This window comes from Haliotis asinina, chromosome 6 (assembly GCF_037392515.1).
Source record: "Haliotis asinina isolate JCU_RB_2024 chromosome 6, JCU_Hal_asi_v2, whole genome shotgun sequence".
Classification (NCBI taxonomy): domain Eukaryota; kingdom Metazoa; phylum Mollusca; class Gastropoda; order Lepetellida; family Haliotidae; genus Haliotis; species Haliotis asinina.
Genome location: NC_090285.1, coordinates 53,657,723 through 53,684,610, shown reverse-complemented (window position 1 = coordinate 53,684,610; position 26,888 = coordinate 53,657,723). Strand labels below are relative to the sequence as shown.

Genomic DNA, 26,888 nt, shown 5'->3' with positions numbered 1-26,888 from the left:
GTGGAAGACTCATCCACATTTTGCCTGTGAACTCGGGTTTTTTTCTAAGCATGGTGAAAAGCGGGCAGTATTTCTTGTGTAAGCCCTGGCTGGTCCCAGCAGTGACACCAGGTGTCGCACACGCCACGTTGAGTCCCCACAGTGGAAGAAGTAACAGCTTTCTCAAACATATTACCAAGCTCAAATCTTCTTAACTCGAGGTGGAAGACGCTGAAAATTAATCTCAAGACACCAATTAGCAAGCAAGATCTTCGGCAAAAGCTCCCGCTTGAGAACAATGGCTGCTTATTGTCACTGATGACCGGTAGATGGCGGTGTTAGCTTCACTTCCGCTTTCTAGATCTTTGATTAATTTAACACTGTCCCGGCTCTCCAATGCGAGGGCAGGCGTGTAAGTTTTCCTATTAGTCTTCGTCAAATCGCAAATTAACCGGCTGAATATGTCATCAAAGCCTTCTTTGGCCTCGATTCGTCAGGAAATTTGGTAGGAGTCCCTTTTCCCGACTGACTTGGGTCGCAGAAGAGGATTTTTCGGCTGAGTGATGACAATGAATGAGGGGAGGAGTTTCCACTCTGGGCTGGAATATAGCATCTCCGTGTAAAGAAAAAGAGTGTTTGGCCATAATAGCCACATTCAGCTTCATTAGGCTTCAATAACGGGTTCACTGCTGACAATTTCCGAATACAAATCTCATTAAGTTAAAGATCATGAATTACGATAATTCCAAATTAATTGTGTTCCTATGGGATTCAAATAGGATTTAGATGACCTTCCCCCCTGAAGTGTGGTGTTAGATTGAAGGGGTGTATTCCTGAGCATTGATTACGTCACCAAACATCGCCCGAATCAAAATGTACTACAGCGATAGCTACAGCTGCAATGATCGGAACTTTAGTCACGCTGTTTGATTATGTTCAGGAGAACATAATCAATAATTTTAATTTTAATTTTAATTTTAATTTTAATTTTAATTTTAATTTTAATTTTATTTATTTTGATTTATTATTTTTTAATGTAGATATACATGTATTGGGAATTTTCTGTTATCGAAGAAACGAAATAGAAGCTAAATAATTTCATTATCGTGATGCATATTTCAGTGTTATCAATAATATATGTATTGTACCCGTCTTTCGTGATACGTTACTCATATCACATAGTCTCGAATCATTTGAGAACGTTTCTGAGTACGTTTGATGTTGACATGTCGATATAATTAAAAGGGTGATTATTCCATGGAAATACTGTTATTATGAATCCGTCATATTAATAACAGTAAAGATTTGAGGCTGCCATCCAAATGATATTTCCTAGGATATGCTGTTCGTATACATTGTACGAAAATGTCTGACACTAAACAAAGCAATGGTTTCGTGGTTTGTTAATGTAATAAAGATGTATAAAGATGCAAAAATGAATGTTTTCCATCATTCGTATCTGTCGGTAACAGGTGCAGGGAAGGTTTTGTGTCTTGTGTCATGTAATCATGATGGTTTGATAAGTATTGCTAATGTTTTCTGATAAAAGCTTGTAAAGTTAGAAATGCATCAATTTCGGTCAATATTACACACGATTTTTTGGAAGTGAGGTGGGGGTGATTTCAAATGCTGTCAGAATCTGCATGTTCCGACTTGTCTGACCACCACCTCTTTGGGATGTTTGTGGTTTGAGCGTCTGGCAAAGTGAGAAGAGGTGTAATCCCCAGTTGGGTCAAAGCAAGACACTTTTAAACATTGTTCTTGTTGGAATGGTCGGCTCAGGGTCATGAACTGTGCCCGGCATTACAATGAACCAGTAATCACTGTATAAACGCACTCACGCACGCACACGCATACGCACACGCGCGCGCAGACGAGCTGAACCGAATTTCACAATCATAGCTCTGCGTACATGAAGAATGACTTTATGCATGAAACAACTATATGGCTCATATGCTTACCTCTTCCGAGGGTTTTGTATATCTGTACTGCACTTGTTTCGAGCAGCCTCTTTAAAACCCGATTTGGATTTGTCAGGGTGTATCATGGAATGTCAGGATGTATCAGGGTTTTTAGGGGCGTGCCATGGAATATGAGGACGTGTCAGGGTTTGTAGGGGTGTATTATGGATGTCAGGGTGTTTCGGAGTGTTTCGTCAGGATGAGTCAGGGTTTGTTCGGGCATGTGATGGAATGTCAGGGTTTGTTGGAGTGTGTCAGAGAGCGTGTTCAGTCACGGTGTATCGGGCTATGTGGGGGTGAACCAGGCTGTATCAGGCTGTGTCGGGGTGCATCAGGCTGTGTTAGGGTGCACCAGGCTGTGCCATTGTGTATCAGACTGTGTCAAGGTGTATCAGGCTATTTCGGGTGTATGAGGCAGTATCAGGGTGCCATTGTATCGTGTGTATCGTGATGTGCCATTGTATATCAGGCTGTGTCAGGGTGTATCAGAGTGTGTCAGGGTGTATCAGGCTGTGTTAGGATGTATCAGGCTGTGTTAGGGTGTATCCGGTTGTACCAGGTCGTATCAAGGTGTCATGATATCATGATACACAATGATACGTATCATGATACACAATGGCATGATGTGCCATTGTGTATCATGCTGTGTCAGGGTGTGTCACGCTGTGTTAGGTTTTATCAGGCTATGTCAGGTTCTGTCAGGGTGTATCAGGCTGTTTCATAGTGTATCAGGCTGTTAAGGTGTATTAGGATGTGTCAGGCTGTGTCAGGCTGTGTTAAAGTGTATCAGACTGCGTCAGGGTGTATCAGGCTGTCATTGGGTGTATCAGGCTGCGTTACAGAGTATCAGGCTGTGTCAGGGTGTTTCAGACTGTGTTAGGGTGTATCAGGCTGTTAGGTTTTAGCAGGCTATGTCAGTCTGTATCAGGGTGTATCAGGCTGTGTCACTGTGTATCAGGCTGTGTCACTGTGTATCAGGCTGTGTTAAGGTGTATTAGGGTGTGTCAGGATGGATCAGGCTATGTTAAGGTGTATCAGGCCGTCATAGGGTGTATCAGTCTACGTTAGGGAGTATCAGGCTTTTTCATTGTGTATCAGGCTGTGTCAGGGTGTATTAGGATGTGTCCACATATATCAGGCTATGTTAAAGTGTAACAGACTGGGTTAAGGTGTATCAGACTGTGTCAGGGTGTATCAGGCTGTTATAGGGTGTATGAGGCTGCGTTAGGGAGTATCAGGATGTGTCATTGCGTATAAGGCTGTGTCAGGGTGTATCAGGTCGTATCAGCATGTATCAGGCTGTGTCGGGATGTAACAGGCTATGTCAGGGTGTATCAGGCGGTCTTAGGGTGTATCATGCAGCGTTAACGTGCATCAGGCTGTGCCAGGGTGTATTGGGCTGTGTCAGGATGTATCAGGCTGCGTCAGGGTGTCTCAGGCTGTGTCATATTCAGAATAATATGGGAGGTTATAAACGTTTGCCACCTTGGTGGATCTAGTGTGGTCCTGACACGAGTCCTGATCTGGATCTTGGTGCTGACAGGAATCCTGATCTGGATCTGGGTGCTGACAGGAATCCTGATCTGGATATGGGTGCTGACAGGAATCCTGATCTAGATCTGGGTGCTGACAGGAATCCTGATCTGGATCTGGGTGCTGACAGGAATCCTGATCTGGATCTGGGTGCTGACAGGAATCCTGATCTGGATCTGGGTGCTGACACAGCGAATCCTGATCTGGATCTGGGTGCTGACAGGAATCCTGATCTGGATCTGGGTGCTGACAGGAATCCTGATCTGGATATGGGTGCTGACAGGAATCCTGATCTGGATCTGGGCGCTGACACAGCGAATCCTGATCTGGATCTGGGTGCTGACAGGAATCCTGATCTGGATCTGGGTGCTGACAGGAATCCTGATCTGGAACTGGACGCTGACAGGAATCCTGATCTGGAACTGGACGCTGACAAGAATCCTGATCTGGAGCTGACAAACAAAGGATCTAAACCGCAAGACTGATCGAGCTTGGTTTTACGCCGCATTTAGCAATATCCCCGCAACATGACGTCTGGGGACATCAGAACTAAACTTTAACATATGTGTGATAAAATAAATAAGCAGACAAACAGTAGAACTATATGAATCATATATACTTGCCGCATCTGTCACTTTGCCCAGAAGCCTAGTTGCACTTGGCGACAGCATGCTCCTTTAACAAGAGAACACGAGTTGTTTGTTTCTGACCTTCCATGTCTTGTGAAACGGAATGGTTGGGTAATTCTTGAAATGACATTTTAAACCACCAGAGTGAACAGTCTTTCGAACGTATACTTAACCACATTATGTTCTACACCATGTCAAAAAGTCATCAGCATTCACAATTTGTCTGATTTCACCCAAGAATCCGTCCGGTATCTTATATCATACTTTCGAAATCCTTTCAGAACATCAGTTCCTATCACAGAGTAATCTAATAAAGTATGACGTCTGGACGCAGCGTCCAGTCACGGATCTTGCCCCTTTCCCATGACACCTGAACCTTTTCCTCAGCCTTGATAAAGTACATTCATTCTTCACTGAGCATCGCTTTCAGAGAATCCTCATCATTCAAACACCCAGCTAAAACCTATAGCCGAATTATACCAGTGAGAGTTATCATTCGAATGTTTTCATTGGAAAAAGTCTTGTAATTATGTTAAATTACTGGAAGAGGCTGAATGACTCTCAAAGAGCAGCCTAAAGCTACGCAGTTTTAAATCCTGGCTATATTTGATTTGTGGTCACGCGAGGGTAATTTAGAGGTAATGTCCTGTTTGTCGGGTTGAGGGTGGACATTGTATTGGTTGAGTGGCGGACGCCGGGGCCATCCCCAGTTCTATTATTGAACGTGGAAAGTAAGTGACAATGAACCTCTTCCCCGAACGCAACGTGAACACATGTGCATCTGTTTGTCTCGAGATAAAGTGTTCAGTCCGTGGAATAAGTACTGTCTCATCCGCGAGTGTCACATTCTTAACGCGTCATCTGGTTGCAGGTAATTACGACTGTGACCAGAGTTGGTTGGTGAAACCCTGTCAAAAGGGACGGTACCATGAATTCAAAGGGATCAATTAATCATTCAGTAGTGCCTTTATATACATTTGGCAATACCAGATAAAACCGCCCCAAAGAAAGGGAATCCGGATTGAGGTTTCATTGTATTTTTGGAGCATTTAACACAAGCGATTCTGTCATAAAAATTTGCAGTCGATCAGCTATTGATGTCTTTGTATCTCATATCCCACGATTACTTCCTTCAGCTTGGTGATTTTCAACAATGTCATCCACCGTCTCATCTCGGCCCTCCCTCTCACTCTGAGCTGCCATACAATGATAACTGAAATGTTGTTCTCACTAGCCTTAGATGAACTTGCTTGCGCATTCAGTTGGAAAATTTCGAAGTTGTTGATAGTCGTAAACGCCATGGAAGTTGAGGCAAACAGCATTTCAGTATTTGTTTATGCGTGTTATTTAGGAATAGCAACAGGCTAAAGTGTCCAGGGTTCATAAAACACTCACGTGACATTAAATTGTGTCTCCGTACAAACTGACTCAGTAAAGAATATAAAAGATTTGAACGCTTTTGTCCAATCCACTTTACTTCTCATATAAGTAAAATGTTATAAAACAACAATAATAAACTGTTTAGGATTTTTTGTATTTCATATAATTTAAGACATCAGATTTTCTTTTCTGGTGTATAAATTCAGGCGGGATGCTCATATAAGAAAGAAACATGTTACAAAACCATTTTCTTCACGGTAGTTTAACATATTATGCGTAACAAGATTTGACATGAACCATTTACGATCACCTTTTCCCATTACCTACAAGCCAACTGGAAATAATAGGGTAACAGATTTTCCGCGCGGTTGGCAACAAAAGAATAGGAGCAAGAACACTGCCCCGCGGACCACCACTCACCACAGTTTATCTCGTTACTCCAATCCGCTTGAATAATGCGCCTTACAAACAAACCACCAGACACTGTCTGTTAAAGGTATTACTTAAACCTTATTTCCTAAATACCGTGAAATTTCTCCCTATGGTCTGACGGTAGTGGTGCTTAAACAGCTATACTGTAGATACGTACAGTTCAATACATAGTTGGACACATTACAGTTAGTCGATTGTACGACTGTGTCAAATGTGACAAGAATTGTAACTCAGCTGCTATGTATGTACTCCAAAATTGGATTTGACCAAAATACGTCATTAAAAGGTACCGAAACTGGCAATACAGCAAAATATATTTTAAAGACGCAGTCGTGATGCCCTTATCAAGCATGTCACCATTGAAAAAACATTTTTCATTTGTTTTCATTCCATCAAATATGGGTGTGTACTTCCTCTTGCCCGGCATTTTATGATATAAACAGCGCTTGACAAATACAAGTTGATAAAACAAAATTATGTACAAGCGCTTTTTTAACTCGCTGCAAAATTTCACAAAGTTACGACCGAACCGTCTATGCATGGAAAGCTGGTCATCAGTCACGGAAATGTAAAATATTTTTTTTAAAAAAATCTGTGATAATGTTAATGTCAAATGTGATCATTTCCGTTTTATACGGCTACTGAAGTTAGAAAGAATGCCATTAAAGACATGGCGATTTACAGATATGCATTACATTGAAGAGTGCAAAAAGAACTCATTCAATCATTATATCCATTTTTCGATTAATTATCAAAAATATATGTTTGAACAAGGTTTGCATTATCCCCAGTACCGCTAAACAAATATTTAAAGAATAAGTGAGTGAGTTTAGTTGTACCAGCTTTTGGCAATAATGAAAGCAATATCACAGCGATGGACACTAGAAATGGGCTTCACACGTTGTACTCAAGTGCGGATTCGAACCAAGATCTTCGGCGTGACGAGAGGATGCTTTATCCACTCGATCATCCCAAAATATTTAAAACAAAAAGTGGGGTTTGTGTTTTGTGCACCTAAAAGAGTTAATCAATATGGTCACAGGTCCTCTGAGTGTTATTTGGCATCATCATCACCACCACGATGGATAACCTGTCCGTTTCGGTATATCAATAATGACAAAGAATTAGGTATACACATATTACAACATCATTTATTGAACAGATACTGGAAATCCGCCTTATTGACAGACTATTGCACAAAGTCCAGATATGTTTTATATAAATATTATTCACAGAAAAGAAACAACTTCAAAGCTCTACATAGCACTGTACATGACCGAAAAAAAAACACATCAAGATTCGTATGAAAATAGTCAAAATTATTTCATTATTCACAATAGCGATGTGGTTTGTCTCTTGGTCAATGATAAACAACGTGTCTTTCACATGGTGATCCTTGCCTCTTCAAACGATGCTGTCAATGTCTCTTTGGTTTGAATTTATGTCTGTTCCTTCACATATACCATCCCAATAGAACAAGAGAACACACGTCTTGGCAAAACGTTCCTAATGTGTACAAATGTCTACTTGTCGGTCGATCTGCTATCATCAACCGATCAATCAATCAATGAATCGATCAATTTGTTGCTGGTGGTGAAATAAGCCAGGGCATGAGTTAGTCCTGAATGCGTTGACAAGTCATCTTGCTTATGGATATCACAAAGGGGGATAACTCCCGTTTGCACTGAACATATGCTGTTCCTAAAATGTCTTTTGATATATTATGACGCCGATGTTGAAGGATGTTCAATATCTGTATCCACGACATTTATTTCTTCGGTGTCTTCGTTTTCTGAGCATGCGCAGTCCTTGTAACTAGTAACAGGTGTATCACTTTCAATATGGCCGCTGTCTGATCGGTCATCGCCTATGTCAGAATGGCTGTCAGAGTGATTGTTTTTGTCGCTTGTGTTAGAGGGGTCATTGTCGTCTTGTGTTTTACGTTGCAATTTCTTTTGTTTCATTCTTCGATTCTGAAACCACGTCTTAACCTGAAATTAAATAAACGACATTTTAAAAAAAAATAATACAAGTCGAAATGCATTCATAGGATTCAAATTGAACATAACGGCACATCTGGAATAAGGTTAACAAAATATATGGCAAGGCAGTTCCACAATCAGAGCATTTGCCAATTCAAACAGGCTAGATTCGATTAGTACACAAACCTTGACAAAACAAACACCCATGAAATCATTTCTAATGTAAATAGAGGGCGGAAGAGTGCAATTCAAAACACACATTCCTATAACACGAAAGTGTTGTATTTATAAATAAAAGTTCCTTTATACTGAGTCAAAAAAAGACAAGACATTTGTCGTCTTTAAAGTATTTTTAAATACAGATAATGGTCCTGGTACCGTTACCTTCCAGGAACCAAGATAGTTCTTACGAACTCATGCTAACTTTACACATATATTCTACATAACAGAGGATCTTATCATGTACAGAGCAATTCATTTCACACCCCTACAATCTGCTTCACCCCTTATCTTCACACGATGCGATACATTCACATCAATGTTTACGTCGGCGTCTTTATTGGTTAATCCGGCTATCCATGTGACTTTGAAGCTACTCAAATATCAACTATGTTGCTATCCAATTATCGCTTTGCCTTCTTCAAGCAATCTTCACCATCTAATGACTCCTTGAGCTCCACCGAGCGAGGCGTAAGTATGATCGTATCGTTACGCTATCGGAACTGTGTAATTGCTGCTATAAGAGCTCTCGAAACATTCGTAAGCTGCTTCTTAACTCATTAAGAGGGATTGAGATATGCTTCACTTTGGCTGAATATCCGGCGCCGGATACATTAAGCGATAAGTCGGGATTAGCAAAACATTATATTATCTAATTTGAGCGGCTGACAATATGTTTTAGATTAAATGATGCGATAACCAATATTTTCTTTCGAGACACGATAGATATTTCTTTGCTATAAATTAGCTTAATTGGACAGTTCAAATTTCGCATGTGGCTTGAGGACTAGTTTGATGAATGTCACTTGAAATAATTATATTTTTAATATCAGTTGAATTTTCATGTAAATTAGAGCCATAAAATGCACATTCACTTCAGAGGATTTTATGCTGATGTAGATTGTTTCAGGAAGAACCTTCGGCCTCTGAATTACGCATTCAGTCAAACTAACTTTTTTTCTTGGCATAGCGTTCGTCTTGGCCCTTTCCCGTGACTAAAGTTTTATTGCAAACATGCGATTTTAAAAAACAGGAACAAAATTTATATGTTTCCTAAATATATGGTAGAGAAAAATATGTGCATTTTAATGTTTGGGGTTGTGAAAAAGAAACGGATTTTAAAGTTTATGAATCAATCTTTCAAACATTTCCATCAATGACATAAACGATTTTCGTTAAAGAGCAAGGCTATACTTTCTATAGGTTTTTTTGTAACTGTACATACGTCTTGTGCCCACTTCTCTGTCTTTTTATACACATGGAGAAGTTTCGTTTCGTGAATATGGCGTACATATTTGCTCAGAACGAAGCAACAAATATCATTTTGCATAGTCTTCATCGTTTCAATACGACTTCCTATGCAGCATAAATCTATACATTCCTACACAAATGCATTGTGAAGGAAGATGAAGAACGGGATGAAGAATGGGGTGTCTTCCTACCTGTGTCTCTGACAGACTAAGTTGAGAAGCCAGTTCCATTCTTTCGGGAGTCGATAGATATCGTTGGGCTTCGAACCTTTTCTCTAATCCATTCAACTGCTGGTCGCTGAACACAGTACGGGCCTTCCTCCGGCGACAGTGTTTTCCTGGGCTGTCGTGTTGGAAGAGCGGGGTTAACGGGAGACCTACAAAAAAGAAGGGAGACAATTTAAGTTTGTATTTAGCATTTTTGCTGTGTGATGTTGGTACATGGATAATCGCTCTGATTTTCACTTTCATTATTCACATGGATGATTATTCACATTTGATTATTCACATTAAACTTACTACCATACCGACCACGAGTGGAGTATGTATCGTAACTGACGTAACATGTGCGTTTAGAATTGAGATTTTATTAAACAGAAGGATTTATTCAATCGACGTGTGCTTATTTTCAGTGTAAGTATTGGAATTGGTGTAGGGTGTGAAACGGAAATACTGTCTCTTGTAATTTGGGATCATAAACTGTTAAGAGAAGAAACGAAAAGAAATCGTGGTATATTAGTAGTCTATGTAAAATGCACCACCCCGAGTATGAACTGCATATTGGTCCATTTTGTCGTTAATTAATGTGTGTTTCAAAGGTAACGTTGACACTAGGCTGCTTAAATTAATATTCAGCTGTACCTTTACAAAACTGGATCCAAAATATTTTCCTAACACATTTACAAATGTTCCTATTTTGTTTGTATTTATTTTTTTTTTTTTTTGTAATTGTAGTGGTGATTGTCGTTATTGTTGTTTTCATTGTTCAAAAAACAGTTTCTCAACACGGATATCTCCCTACTTGTATTACAACATTCAGTATCTGTAGTAATCTCTACTAATATTGGCAATGACAACACGGCAAGATATGGCTCTTACAACCTCAAATCAGAAACGGTATATATTCAAGGAATGTCAAGAATATAATCCCAGAACGTCATCAATCCTATAACAACTTCGGAACACAGACAGATCCATCCTTGAAGATCAAATTTCAATATTTATTTTCTCATATCTGAATAGTACACTGAGATTTTGATACCAATCTCTTTGACATCTTATACAAAAGGATCAGTGAGGCTTCAGTTCAAATTAACGGGATCAGTGCTGAACATGATTTCCCATAATGCAACGCGGGCGCCCGCTAAATGATTACGTTTTGGTCACCGTTCAGCCACGTTAATTGCACTTTACATGACGCGGGTCTAATAAAGCCAACACGTTGCACAGGTAATTCTCTGCCAATTAGGCTGAGTTCAAAGTGCGTGCGCTACCTGTCTTTTGTTAGTACATCATGGCCTAATAATTGTTGTTTGATGTAACCGCCTTATGCCAGGTACTTCATGTGATCCCGTCACTGGCTTTATCAGCTGATAAAAGTTGATAAATTATTATTAGAAATTTCTTGGGTAATATTTATTGATTGACACGTGTATAATAGAATATGGTACTGCAGGAATTTGTTTAGACTTTGTCCATTTTGTAATCACTACATGCAATGACTGAATGATATTTATTTATTTATTTATTTATTTATTTATTTATTTATTTATTTATTTATTTATTTATTTATTTATTTGAAGTACACACCTGGTATATTCTTATGGTCGCAACATTTTTAACAGAATTAGAAAATATAGTTGTATTCAGATATGAATATTCACAGGTAAGTTGTTCAGCCAAAACTGATAATCGGTGAAACATCAGGCTGGCTGTAAGCTGACTTTCATGATTTGTTATAAAAAATGTTACTTCGGTGACACTTACTCTCCACATATTATTTGAACTAGAAATAGTGCAGCATTATCTGCACACTCTTGCTGCGAGGTACTCCCTCCATCCGTTCTGACTGACGACCAAATCACGGAATGTATTGATCTGAACTTATACAGTAAATTTTATGGAAATGCTTCTTTCCTTGGAGTAAATGATTTTTTTTTATTTCCATTTGAAATAAACTGACTTCTTCAACTATTACTTTGTCTGCCTTCCCGGGAGTCCAAGTCAAGATAACAGTGTCATAAATGTGTATGTGTTATTTATTTATATGTCCTGTATGTTAGTTGCATTATTTCCTGTTATACAGCGCATACACGTCGTTAGAAGCATCATTTTATTTGAGAGTGAAAAAAAATATTTTCTTAATCAGTGTTCACATTTGTCGTTTTTTGTTTCTATACCCTATTATGCCGACAAAGTATAAAAAATCATATTCATTACTAAGTAAAATGAATAGCGAAACGAAATATCTTTTTAAAAACGTTTTGCTTTGATTTTTAAAACATATACCAAAGTATAGGTTTCAGAGTAAAACTACGCAACACCACTGTGTCTATAACGGATTTAACCATCTTGTAAAGGAATATTTAATAACAGTACTTACTGGAAGTCGGGATGAGAAAGGCTGGGTGGTCTGGGTGCTTGGGGATAAGCCCTGCCCCGTGGGCAAGGAACGGGTGGGTGTAGAAGGCGGGGGTCCCGGGTAGACACGCATACCCATACTCAGGGAACGCTGACCGCAATCCCGCCACCGCTGTGAAGTCGCGAGGTAGTTGTTTAGGTTTGTTGAGGAGAATGTCGTCGATGAAGAAGGAGGTTGATCTGCTTGTGTGAGGCTCCGTGAAAGAAGACATTGTCATACCCACACCTGACGCGTTTTGCTGGAAAAAAAACAATTTCATCAATATCGGGAATCCTATTTTCGACATTTTTTACACCTACGTAAACTTATTTCTGTATGACATGACACTTTTTTATTATTTTCAAAACAAAGACAAACAAAAAAATCTATTACAAGGTTGTTAAGTGTTTTAAAACATTTCAAAATGCTTTTGAATACGTTTAAACCAGTCGTAACAGGAAATAAATATAAACAAGTAATTCATCTAAATACCTTTCTTGTGAAACGAACTTGGAAGAATATTAAGTAGAACGAATCAAATATTAGTGTTTCTAAGCTAAAGTACTTCAAAAACATCGGTAAGGAAACTGGAATTGAAGAACTTCAAAGCAACAGTTTTAAAATAGTAAATTAAAAATACATAAGTAAATGGGTATTCTTTACAAGTTAAGTCACAAGTGATACATCTCTGTCAGATTCAAATAAAAACTAGCATCTCTCCCCCAGCTCACAAACATCTCCTATCCCTTCCCAGATTACCTCGTGTGTGCGACCCACGTGCCTTCTCGGGAGAATACCATTCAACCTCCCCAGATAGCTTTAAAAGTGTTAGCCAAACAATCGAATGTGAGATTGTATCAGTCCGCCGATGCCTATTCGCCGTCACCCCAAGTGGTAATTTGGTTTATACTTCCGCACGAAAATCCTTTGGACTAATTCGCCCAAATTACTGTGATTTGTCGTTGCCTAATTAACATAGCGCGAGTAGCGGTTGGGGCAAGTGAATGCTGCCACTTTCGCCTGGAAGCGCTCGGTGACTCGAGTTCTGTGGGTGAGATGGCCAAACTAGGAACATATCTCAAAACCATTAAGTGATCTTTCATCCAAGGTGAAGTCAATGAAAACGTTTTTCATGTAAACACCTGTGTTTAAAGGGGGAACAAATTTTATGGATTGATTACTTCTTATCGTCTGTTCACAAAATGTCTTCACCTTAATCATACCATGTTCTAAATGCCGCTTATAGAAGGAAACTTGTGTTGTAAACAACACGGTGTCGTCTATTTATCATCAGATGACGGAACTGTCTGTTTAAATGAAATGTTAAAGTGGTTTTCAGTTTTATTCACCTTGATGATCATCTTATCCTTATTAAAACATACATCTGCTGTCTTAGGATTAGCAGATGTCTCGACTTTAACAGCATCTGAATACAGTATTATTATTATTCTTACACACAGAAAAATCGAATTTGTGTGGTTTTTTAGAAGAACTTTGAATCATAAACGAATGTAGTTATACCTGAAATATAGGGACGAGTAGAGTGTTGTTTCACAGACACCCCAATCCCCTTGCCCCACCCCTTCTACACCCGCCGAGGCCACAACCAATATATAAAGTACCCATATTAAAAGTAGTAACATGAAACGTTAGGATCAGTCCTTAACTATTGCTTGCCCCGATATGGTTGGAACTTTGTTTTGTCATGAGAACGTTGCATGCTTGTCAAGATAGACCCTTCGCCATTCAAATGTGTATAATTGATAACATTATGTAAGGCTGAAGGCTGAGGCTGTGGCTTGAATACACGACACTTCTCAAACCATTCCATATTCTACAAGCCAGTCTATTGAACAGAAGCCAACAGACCTGTTAAACATGCATTGGGTAGTTGTCCACCGGTTTGGTGATTTTTATCGCAAATGTTATTACGAGATTTGACTGGATGCGACTCAAAGATTGCCTTTTGTGCAGCATTAAGATTCACGACACTCCATCTCCCGCCGTTCGGTAATTCGTCAAATTCGGCAGCCAGGAAGCACGAAATGATTGAATCAATTATAGAATTAGACGTCGTGATTTCATGGACTAACTGGCTTTAACCATCCCCCATTGCAGCGTGGAAGTTCCGTGTATGATATTCCTCACACCCAACGCCAAGCCAAGACGCCACGATCACCCGACTATTATGCCAATTACCACTATAAACAACCCCACTTGCCACGCTACTTGGACGAACGCTCTGCTCGTCTCGAGGGGGACTTTTTTGCCCTGTTCGTCTGATTTTTGACCGAAACGCATTAGCAATGTGAACAGTGAGCATTACCCGTCAGCCTCGATCACCTCGGAGGCCAGTTAGAGAAATCACTAGCTAATTTGGACCTAATGACGATGCGTGGTGTGAATTCTTTACTTAGCAAAACGGATGAGACTGTAATTTAATGAACGCTTGTGAATTTGATTCCTTTTCCCCCAATCAAAGCCTAAATGAAGGAGCCCTTTGTTGCTGCACGGCCGTTTCTTATAAGACTTCTTCTTCATTAGGCAAACTCCAACTGCAAAGCGGAGATTTTGTAGTCATCAATTGTAACCCTTTTCCAAGGTATGGGTACTTCTGAATACTGAATCAATGGTTATGCATATCAGTAACTTGTTAGCTTCTTCGGTTACAACCTAATTGCATAGTCCGCGTCGTTACAGAACATACATCAGAGATCCCCTATTGTATACTCCTCATCTTGTAACTGATGCTGTCAACAGGGCTCTTTGGCTGATGGAGACATTTTGCTTTTGCCATGATCCTATGGCTTAAGAACCTTGAAACTGTTATATTTATGCTGAACATTGAAATATATTGGGTCCGAAAATTAATGTTGGATTATCAATATGCATGTTAATCCTTTTAAATTAAGGGCTAAGCTGAATTACGTTGTATGATCGCTACAGACCGTGTACATGTACCTTTCTGTCTATGTACTATTTGCGAACATGGTATCGTTTTGTCGATGGGAGACAAAAGTTCGCTCAGTTTGACGCATCTCAAAATCTACTTTTTTGCATGGCTAAATTGATAATTTTTACGATCAAGGTTCTTCAAAGATCGTCTAACTATTAATTTTCTGCATTTTTGAACAGTTAATTCTCACTTATCATTAAAATACGAAATGAAAGAACTGTTATTTTGTTATTAGTCCAGCTACGCCCATCACTAGAGCGATTATTGGCATTTAGCATCAGAAAGTTTACAATGAAAATCAATAAGTCTTTATCCAGCAAAGAAAAGACCCCTGCGCATGGTTTATCATCAAAGTACAATTATGTGATATTTAGGAGGATTACCTTATGATTACCCCCCGATTCTACTTCCCGCTCCTCCCCCTTATTTCTGCCCCTCCTTCTCTTCTCTGCTAGCAGGCATATAAACCCCACAAAAATGCCGTCCATTTGACAAATTACCCGTCACAACCATAGCAAATGGTGGAGCCTGGAAGGCAGTAGAAATGTTGGCTGCCAACAATAAGCAAATACCCTCAAACCGGATAAAATGCTGTTCAGTAATGCGACAAAAATTGCCACAAAACGTCGTGCATATTCTGAGTTGAAGCAGGAAATAAGTTAATAAGGCCCTTTGCAATAACTAAATGCATCCCGCGATGGGATATGCCTCGCCACATTTCGCTCTTTCCTCTTCAGCCCTGGAAATTAAATAAAATCAGAGGTCTAATAGCTGTAATTGGTCTATTTCCAAGCTATTTACGTCATTGGTCATCTTTGCTTCCCACTAGCGACGTCAGGCGCATCAACCCCAGTCCAAAGGAGACCTGATTCTTCCGCCAATCACCTTTTTAATGGATGTTTGGTGCCGGATGCTAAGGACTGGGGTGGGATTGCGCATCCATTTTAACAACGTAAAGGTGCCCTATTATCCCGCTATTTGAGCCTCGTTCTGAGGCTATTTCAACCTGACTATTTAATGATTCCTGACGGCTAGCCTCGGAATCGTGCATAATGACTGATAATTGTAGTAATTACCTACAAGAAAAAACACATCAAAGTATTTAGATCTGAACGCCAAATCTCGTGTAATAAGCGGGCCAAGATGATGTAGTTTGTAAAAGCGACGTCTTCGACAAAGCAGAAAATATCACTCCCTGGTCAAACAGCGAAAAAACATCGCCGATCCTTTTAGCCTGGTAATGACGGCAATAGCTGCTGATTGAGGCTAAAGTTAGGTGAGATTTGCAACATAAATCACACCTTTTCGTGAATAACAACCACGGCATGTTACGAACCTCCACCACTCTCGGCCATGACACCATTGAATGTTACCGTGGTGAAATGACGTTGAGAAATGGCGGCGTTTTTACGTCACAGTTAAGCTAAGATCTGAGGCGGCATGTGGGAAAGTGCTAATGTACAAAAATTACAGGGATTTGCTGTAAAATTAAAATATCTCTTCACAACTATTTCAACTATTTATCGTGATGAAAGGACTTGACGTTTTCGAGTAATTTGTGAAACTCTCCCTTTTAAAATCCATTAGATTTACATGCGTGTAATGAACATTGTAATTGCGAAGCGAAACAGCTTAAACATCATGTTGCACGTATCAGGAATATTGACAATGCCATGTGTGACGGGCTGAGATAAAAAATACCCGTATGGAATATGCCAGAACAATTATTACAATGCTTCAGTGAATTATTTATTCAAGAACAAATAAAAGTTCTTTAATGTAAATGGTATTAACTATTCTTAGTTTACATGCATTCAGCATGAACTGTTTGTTTCTCAAATATAGATCTCAGATTTGGCATCTATTTCGCTTCCTTGTTGCGTTTTTTTAACGAAATGTGGACACATGCTGTGCAAAATTATTCAAAAGTAAGGAATTACATAATGAACACCAATGTGTTTTTGAAATAATGTATGAATATCAAAAACTATCTAGTGATTGGAAATATTTCGTTAGCCTTTGGGTGTAATAAAGACGTTTTCAGTACAACTCGATCGATATTCCCCATGCCTGCTAACAAGCGGACATGAATATAGAACTGTCGTTGTCTTGTTATTTGTATAGATCGCGTTCTTTTTAACACTCGTTACGTTTATTAGGAAAGTTAATAAGAAGTTATACACTGAAAATGGAGTGTTTGAGATGAGCTCTAGAACAGTGAATGTGAACAGAAAAAGGCTGTTCTAGTCTATTTTGGACACACAGTGGCAGGCGTTATGGACGAAAATCAGTGAAATGCGAATTTTCGTTTTGTAAACTTTAATTTGTCATCACAATGAAGATTACTAAAGCAACACTTTTTACATTTTTTGAGTCAAATTAGATTAATGAAAAACATTATTTTGATTCACTGATATAGAAAATAGACACGATGAATTGGCCAAAGTGGAATCACAAGAATATCCTCACTTGTTTCGTCATGACAGTAGTTTAATAGGTTGAATAACAGTAACGGATAATGTATGCAAAAAGGTTCGATTAAAGAGTGACCGGTTTAATCGGAAGCTTGTCTTACTTTTTCATCTATACTAAAAATAATGCGAATATGACAAAATTACTAATACCCTTTGAATTTAAACCTCGATATATTGTCGTATACATACATTTAGAATATATGACATTAATAAGTATATTCATAATTTGTTTACTCCATCAGGGCATGCTAAGGAATAGCCAGCTGTATGCCAGGTAAAACAACACGTGAGACAATACATGCATTGGGAACTGTCATTAAGTGACCTCCGATCGTTAATTACCAAGGATTTACACATTGTAAATTGATTAAAGACTTCGATAGATTGATATGTAATGATATCAGATATACACGGTACATTGACCTGATATTCTGTTTAAACGTTGGAATTCGCATATACCAGGATATATGTCGGTGATTTTAACGTGCAAAGATCTCCAATCGTTAATTACCGCCATTTTGCACATTGTAAATTGATTAAAGATTTCGTAAATTGATATACAATGATATCACATATACATGATATATTTACCTGATGTTCTGGGTAAACGTTAGAATCCACGTATATACATAATTCCTGTCAATGATCTTAACGTGCAGTGAACTCCGATACTAAATTGCCAACAATTTACACATTGTAAATGGATTAAAAACTTGGGTGAATTGATATATGACATCACATTTGTATGATGTATTAACCTGATATTCTGGGTAAACGTTAGAATTTACATAACACCATTGCTGTCGGTGACGTTAATGTGCAACCATCTCTGATTATTAATTGCCAACATTTCACAAGTTATTTATTGATTAAAGGTTTGAATGGATTGATATATAATGATATCACATGCACATGATATATTTACCTGATATTCTGGGTAAACGTTAGAATCCACGTACACCATTCCTCTCGGTGATGTTATGTTATGCAGAGAGGGACAATATCCGCACTATATACTGCTACAATCCTTGGCTAATGATAACAAATCTGTGTTACAACATTTACACGTCTGTACCCCCAAGCCACTGACCAGTCAATGAGGAAATGGTCAGTGTCGTGTCCACCATGCTTATAAAACAGTAGCTGGACGGTCATTTATCAGCGGGGCGGAACAATTAACGCGTCAAGCAGCCCTTCACACCTACCTTGATCGCAGTTAGATTGACGGACAGGAAAACGCTTGTCTGGAAATCACGGCTGTTCGATCGTACATTTGGATTATTGATTGGATTAAAATATCTGAGTGTTTTGGGAAATATAATGGATCCTTTGATTTTTTTATAAATACGCACGGTATTTTTTTCCTTTTTTATGTGGTTCTGAATTATACCGACAAAAACTTGCTCATTATTTTGTATGACTTTGCTACTCGGCTATAGTGAGCAATGACTCTTTTCGAAACCATTAGTGCAGTATAATATTTCTAATATTATGATATTTTTACAATATACTACTGACCTTCAAACATTTCATGCAAGGCCAGCACAATATTTATACAAGTCAACATAGACATGGGCACGAATATTTTGAACGAATATTTTATAACATTTTAACGCAGGTTTCAAAACACACATTAGACAGTAAAACCTTTTATGCATAAAATATTGAGAACCATTTGTTCTTTACAAAAAGTAATAGCAAACAAATAACAGAATTCCTCGCACGTGTATAGTGTCTATGGTAATGTTTGTGATATGCCATAAGCAATCCATAGCCGTAACGGTTTTCAAGGTGTTTTCTTATAGCAATGTCCATAAATGAGCTTCTTACTATTATCGTCATCTCACTGGTTCGTACTGTATTTTATGTATCTTTTATTATATTTTAGAGTATTAATCTTTTAATGTATTACTTTTATGTACAACATGTCCTGTGTGTATTTAGTATCTCATGGGTCAGTGATGGCCGTGCACTATTATAAAGGGTGTGACGCTCAAATGCAATGTAAAATATTTTTTCTTCTGTGATATTGTTCGTGTTACATAAAACAGGGACGAATTCTTGATTCATGAAACGTCTTGAATCATTTAAACAATTAATTACTATGACATTATACATATCAACAAGTGTGTCATGTACACAGCAAACAGCCTCATTCCCTTCAGCTGTTATTTGTTTACGAGTAAAACTGTCAATCATTGATGAATTCAGTGATATCGACGCTCCTGATAATAACAATCACAGCTATCTATCATTATCAACATCATGTTAATACATAGAAACAAAATTATATAACAAATCACAGAAACTGTACATGAACCTTTCCTCATTTGACATTTAAGAAAATGTCTAAAAGTTAAATTTCTGGTCAATGAAAATGTAAGGTAAATGTATTGAAAGCGCGCTACAGATAGTCTAAACAGTTCCCGTGAACACAGAGGTGATACATTACATGTCGCTATTAGCTGATGGAGGTGCAACCTTGTGGATATATTTACACTGCTATTTGACCCCTCTACAAACTTAACATGCAAAGATCCTCACTTCTTCTCTCTCAAAACTATTTTAAATTCGCTTTTTACCAAGAATTTTGGTAGAACTATTTTCAGATGGCGGGCAGGTGGTCAATGCCCCAATGTAAAAGTTCTCTTAGAATAGTTTATCGTGACTACGATTAATTAATCACCATGAACTAATAAAAGAGAGTTGCACAACATATCTGTTCTTAAGTACGATACCTGTTTCATGTTTTCTTGATTGTTTGCCTGTAGTAAGAATTTAATTTTGTTCAAATCAAGTTCCAGATTTCATAATTTTGTCAACATCTTGGCTCATTTTATTTGTTAGCCCAGGGTCATTTTACTAATAAGAAAGTTTTAATATCGTAATTTGAAACCATGGCAACGATTATCAACATGAAATGACTTTAGTATCTGGTCTCCCTTGGCAGTGTTATTTTCTATAAAACATTGATGACAATTTCAACAATTAAACATGAGATTTTCAAGTGTTTGAAAACATCTTCAAATATTTAAACGCTTTGCTGTAAAAACGTCCTATTTGTTATTTAACATTTTTGTTATAAACAATCATATCAGAATTTTAAATCTTCACACCAAACTATGGCATGTTATCAATCAGTGCTAAGACATAGTTACAAGAACAATAGTCAATTGTATTGTGATAATAATTGTTATAGAGGCGAGAGCGTCTCCTTACCTCTGACTCGCACGCGTCCTGTCCAGCTAACTGTCTGTCAGACTCTCCGATTGCAATCGGCCCGCCTAAGTACGGCTATGTAAACTCACCCAAACAACAATACCCAATGTCGTATGATTATATCGCTACTCGGCTGGTTGGAAATCCCCCACCCGCCCCGCTAAGCCAGACAGCGTAATAGGTACATAGAAAACACTGTGGTTTTCTTTGGCTATCAAACTGTAACAAATCACCACAGTAGGTGAGTATTAGGAGAGAGGCGGTAATCTTCTTTACGACTTGATTGGGCCATTACTTGACTTTAAACAAGCTATCATCTGGGTTTGCACCTGTGTGTTGATGAACGCTGGCTCAGGTAATCGTGGTAGGTGTATAATGGTGTTAGCACCTGTCTTTTGTCGTTGCAGTTGGTAACGTTTTCACGGCGTTCGTTTTATATCTTTATGACGGTGCTTTTAAGGATTGTCTCGTTATAGGGATTAGATGCCGAGAACGTGTGAATTAGATGTATATTGTTATTCATGATGTATTGGGTGATATCTAGATTCAGCCTTGTATTCACTGGCAATGACAACGCATTATGCATACGGTCATTTAACAATGACAAATCGAGTCATAAAATAGATGGAGTCGTTACAACATTTAGTTTGATTTGTTACATCTAGTGGAATGTCAGAATGTCACTGAGTGCTTCGACTAAAGATCAATATTTAATCATGTCAGTCACCTGAAGGAAGGAAACATCACTGAAACGTTTTTCTATTAAATATTGAAAATAACTTATTGTCTATAATAATCATAATCATAAAATTTAAACCATTGATGTTACACACAACGACACTCATTCCGTTATTAAGATGGTAATGAATTACAGTGTGCGTCTAGTTAATGGTTAATATTTTGGAAATCCATGTGGTAATTTCATAACATTCATGATCAGATGCAAATTTCCTATTTCTAAAATGTGTTCATAATCAACAAACTATGATTATACTTTTACTGTCACACTTCATAATCATTTACTAATTGAATTATAAATTACATATCAAATAAATGCGACAAAATCATTTATGTGAACATATGAGAAAATCGTCACCATCAAATAGTGAAGTTGCAACAAAAAGCATCTTAGAGCATCTTAACCCATCTTTGCAGTATGCCGTCAGACACACAAGATCGTATAAGACGAGCACTGACTGCTGAATAATATATGACAGTCTTTTGTTGAAAAAAATGTGTGTGATAAAATGTGCTCTTACATCATTAGAACACAGAGTCACAAGTGTTTTGTCGCTTTCACAAAACATTATAAGTGAATGACTGTTTGAAGAAATGTATATGCGTTGAGGAGTACAAATAAAAATGTATTATTCTGAAATTAGTTTATTTTTCATTATTTCCACTAAAACCGATCCACCTGAATCACGTACATTGCTACAGACAGTTCTACCACCCGACATGTTCATCCAAACTGTAGTTCCGTCTAGAGAACGTCTAAATGGGAGCGGACCCTGACCACTTACCTTTTAAGGTTGTCATGAGAGCAAAATATGATTATTAAACGCTGCAGAAATATCATCCAGGCTTTATCACAGTTATCATGACTAGCTTTGAGTTTTATGTCTTTCAGTACTGGCGAAAACAGAAAAAACACCAGTTAAGTCATTGAAATAATGATTTGAAATAAATGAATTATAATTGTTGAATTGTATGCTACAATAACAAGTCACTGTTGAAAGGATAACTTAGATTGCAATAACACAGAATATCAACACTTACAATCGTAGTGTGTTGCTGGAAAAATGATAGCAATGTAGGTACCTCAAAATATAAACCATCATTTATTAAACACTTGCATAAGTACTCACAGCATCTTCCAATTGTCTCATACGAGTGTCTAAAAATGTTGAGGTTAAAATAATTATTTGTAAATCCAGAAGACCTCATGCAAATATATATAATAAATCCAATTTTTATTTGATGCTAATAATTCACATAGAACCTGTAAAATATCGTTAAACGTAAAACGCGACACAAACAGAGCGTTTTCAGTGAAATCTGTTTGGCTCGTGAAAGTAGTTCCTGGTCTTTAATATCATTACGCTTGCCCCGCCTGCTCTCTCATCACCTTCGTTGTCTCTTCCGCCGTCGAGTATCAGTCGATATTCTGCCGTTTGAGGCCTTGATTGGTGCAGGCCATATCCTCACAGTGTATTTATGAGTGGAATCCTGATACAATTTAGGCAATTTCTCGCTTCATTAGTCAAATTAGAAAGTTGTTTCTCTCGAATATGGGACACAGAGGACGAGTTTAATTTGCGACTAATTCTACAACAAAATTCAATATCCGCTCGAACGTGTCCGTACGGCTCGTGTTTTGATTGCCTCAGACACAGGATCGAAGACGTTTAGTCACTGTTGCGCTTTTGTGACTCAAGATCTTGATTCTATCTCATCTGTGTTTGTGAACTTGAGAGAAATGGACCGCGGACTCTGTTAATTTTGTATAGTCGGCCATTATATTGAAACACAAGCAACGCAATCATGTCCACATGCAAGAACATCTGCTGGACCTAGAATTATTTTTTGTCCCATTCCAACTTTTTCATCTACGGGTTTTTACGAATCCTTATGAAAGTGTGATTATGTCAAATGTTAGCAAAAAAGGTGAACGTATCCTCCTCGAATGATGGTGTTGCACTGGCGGATACAGCCTTTTTGAGAAAGGGAATGATTGCACAGTTAAAAATAGGACAGATGGTGCACAGTTCATTTTCACCCGTTTTCACGAGAGTTTCATTAGAACAAAAAGGTTGGTGGTGGGGTGGAGGCTGGGGTGGGGTCGCACCCCTACACACCCCCTCTGCATCAGCCTGTGCTTTGAATTGTTTATATACATTGATTCTATGTACCGTCTTTAAAACACGTGTTTGTGAAAAAAAACATAAAATCATGGTCGGATGGTTTTTAGATGACGTTTATAGAAAAATCGGGCTGCAGGTTTAATGTTTTAAGTAATCATGAATGTTTTCACTATGTTCCATGAAATGCTTACAGAACATTCGATAATTTTAACATTGAGCAAATCTGTATTTTAAACACACGAGACCAAAACGTGAGCTAAATGTGCCTTTTGTACTTCCGGAATATTCCAGAATTTATTTCACTTTCTGTAACTGACACCTCCTCTCCCAGTCGTTAATGTCTCACCGCTGTAATGGTTGATTTTATCACACGGGTTTAGAAGTTTTTGTGTTAATACCTATAACTTGCAGTGAGCAAGATGAATAGATTTCCAGCCATTTCATGGAAAGAAAACAGCTCCACAGAGTGCACCAAAGTCGGGAATCAAACCAGTGGTCTTTATCGTGACAAAAGAACACTTTAACCACTAGACTACCGTCTCCCCATTACAAAGGGAATATAGTGTATTCACTCCTAACATTTCACTATACAAATATTTATAACGGTAGCACCAGAGAATATTAAGTCCCCAAGAATAATTCAGAAATATTCAGAATACCAGGATTCCAATAGTCGTTTAAGAGGTGATATAGTTACGAATATTATGTGACTGGATCGCTGAAAATCAGTGATGACACTGGGTACTCGAAGAAAATCAGTGATGACACTGGGTACTCGAAGAAAAGGGTAAATATGTTTTCGAAAAGGGTAAACATGTTCTGTTCTACTGGTAGCGTTCGCCTCTAACGACTTTACCGAAAAGTAAACGTTTGTTTACTGCCTAACGCCACAACCAGCATTCCGCCCCCAACACCGTGTAAGCAATTGAATGTGGACTAGATAACCCTGTGATCAGTATTTTGATTATTATTCGAGGAAAATAATTTTTAAGTGCTTAAATGTACTATTGTCTGGACTCCAAGTGGAGATTCAAATTAGGACAAACAAACACAGAAATTATCCTGTGACAGAAATGCTCCTCCATATCGTTAGTCAACTGCACCTGCAAATGTAGACTGCCTTTACAAATGTTATAGAGAATAAACCTGCACGTTACACGAGCGTTGATTATACTTACTCGGTAAATAGCAGCGACAGGGAGAATACACTGCTGAGAGAAGTTTCAGTGCATGGCGTGAGCTGATTATTGCGATCGATTTAAGACAGAACTGTCAGAAAGGCCTCTTGCAATACGTTATCACGGAAACGTTTAAACAAGATGGTGCCAGAATATTGGAGCGATTAAATCATTACACCCCTTTCTCCTTTCCCGTCTCAAGTTTCATCTCATTAAAGTAAGCAAATGAAGTTTAACACCGCTCTGTACGAGTTGCTGTTAAAGCGAGTCAAGCGGTTACTGTGGCGGTACAGCGTACTTGTGTGGTGCTGAAAAATCACACTGCAAAATACGGATGAGGCTGATCAATGTATCCGAGACTTTGTTTTCGTGTTTGATGCCCCACTTAGCATTTACACAACTTATTACGTCGATTTGTAAAGAACTGGGGTTTGACAACACTATCCAGTGACTGCCATCCTTAGCACCGATCTGGAAAACTGAAACATAATACAAAGTGTCCAACCATGCAAGAGAGCCTAAAAACCGATCCCGTTAGGCGCCTGCTGAAGATCAGTTATACCAGGATCTTCACGGAGTGTATCCTGGATACACTAAGGGGACTCTACTCAGTACAATCAGACTGAGTGAGTTTTGTTTGACGCCATTTTAAACTTAATGCAGCGGAACAAAATAATTGCTTTGTTTTACCCCATTTGCATAGGTGGTGGGGGCTGTCCATGTCTGTGTTGTAGCTGTGTCGGTGAATGACAAGCGAGTCAGTAAATATAATGTACATTTCGGAGACTCGCGATACACGGGCTGTATTGTTTTGTTTATAGATTTGAGGAGGTTTCGTCAGTTTTGTTTCCAATCAACTACGGGCCAACAGGAGGCACAACCGGGTGAGTGTTGAGACTGACGGCGTTGAAACAAGGAAATTCAAATCAAATGTAACCTCATGTAAACAATTGATTTTATTCCGTTTTCCGGCGATTTAATTTGCAATTTCTTTCAGATTGTTTTTTTTCAAAGTTGGAAGAGCTGGTTAACAAGCGAACATTTTGAAAAAGAGAAAGCAAAAAGTAGGATGAGCTGTTCCGAAAAGTTTCAAACTTTTGTGTAGAAGACAAGTTCTTTGGAGGAAATAACATTGGCGTCATCCGCTGCTCTTTAGTTAAGAATAAGGAGGTTTTTTGTGAATGACCTTTTTGTGTGTATCACTCGTCTTTAGATCTTTCTGTGGAAAACAGCTTTAACAGTGACATAAAGTGAGCCGAGTCTTAATGTGATTATGAATGTTGCATATTTGTCAGTAGCGATTGCTAGGTAATGTAAAAACATTTCGAGATTAAGAAAGCAGCATTGTTCCCAGTTTAAATGTATTACTCGTCACCCACATTTGCTTACCTTTCTACAATATTACTAATATCTGATCATATATTTACGTATATTTAGGTTATAACTGTTCTGTGTTTGGCGATTTGGGAACGTATACTTGTAGTATAAATTTAGTTATATAAATTTAGTTTCGCGGAAGCGAAATAAGTTGCGAGTTGCTGTAAGTTGCAAGTTGTAAACCCGTTGCAAGTTGTTTGACCTTACAATTAAATTTATGAGACTGTTTTGTCTTTCTTAACGCAAATTCCACCAACTTTAGCTGAATAGGGGAGTTAACTGACCTCGAGCGTCTGCAAATGACAATGCCCTGAAAACTACCGCTACCCCAGTAGTGTAGGAATACATTCCAAGCCTTTGGTGAATCAGTTTTCAAATTGGGACCGTATATGCTGACTATATAGTCGGAAATCTATAGAACTGACCAATCAGAACTCGTGTTATATACTAAGTTGGATTTTTAGACTAATATATACCTGTAATTACAACATAAAAGCATAGAGAAAAGCATCATCATATGAAAGCACTACAATATACTAAAACACGAAGTGAAGTAAGGTGAACTAAGGCGCTACAATATACTAAAGCACGAAGTGAAGTAAGGTGAACTAAGGCGCTGCAATATACTAAAACACGAAGTGAAGTAAGGTGAACTAAGGCGCTACAATATACTAAAGCACGAAGTGAAGTAAGGTGAACTAAGGCGCTGCAATATACTAAAACACGAAGTGAAGTAAGGTGAATTAAGGCGCTACAATATACTAAAGCACGAAGTGAAGTAAGGTGAACTAAGGCGCTGCAATATACTATAGCACAAAGTAAAGTAAGGTGAAAC

General features: G+C 38.3%; 2 protein-coding genes across 2 annotated transcripts; one reads left to right on the top strand and one right to left on the bottom strand.

The window, feature by feature from the left end:
* The first annotated feature begins 3,529 nt into the window (after positions 1-3,529).
* Positions 3,530-3,958, top strand: LOC137287955 (circumsporozoite protein-like). Its single transcript, XM_067820322.1, has one exon. It carries the CDS (start codon positions 3,530-3,532, stop codon positions 3,956-3,958), a length of 429 nt encoding a protein of 142 aa, XP_067676423.1.
* Positions 3,959-7,635: 3,677 nt separating this feature from the next.
* LOC137287954 (brain-specific homeobox protein homolog) lies at positions 7,636-16,296 on the bottom strand. The gene is made up of 7 exons (XM_067820321.1): positions 16,278-16,296; positions 15,442-15,492; positions 13,335-13,411; positions 12,961-13,050; positions 11,968-12,244; positions 9,558-9,742; positions 7,636-7,905 (listed from the first exon to the last, which is right to left on the bottom strand). Exons 1-7 carry the CDS (start codon positions 16,294-16,296, stop codon positions 7,636-7,638), a joined length of 969 nt encoding a protein of 322 aa, XP_067676422.1.
* Between the last annotated feature and the right edge of the window lie 10,592 nt (positions 16,297-26,888).

Bases quoted from the DNA above. Each gene is read 5' to 3' on its own strand.
- LOC137287955 (XM_067820322.1), top strand. From the start codon at position 3,530: ATGGGTGCTGACAGGAATCCTGATCTAGATCTGGGTGCTGACAGGAAT.
- LOC137287954 (XM_067820321.1), bottom strand. The intron at 13,051-13,334 runs GTGAATAAAACT...ATATGTTCCTAG, and splicing joins AGGATAAGATGATCATCAAG to TTTGGCCATCTCACCCACAG. The intron at 12,245-12,960 runs GTTAATTAGGCA...TTTTTTTTCCAG, and splicing joins CCAACCGCTACTCGCGCTAT to CAAAACGCGTCAGGTGTGGG.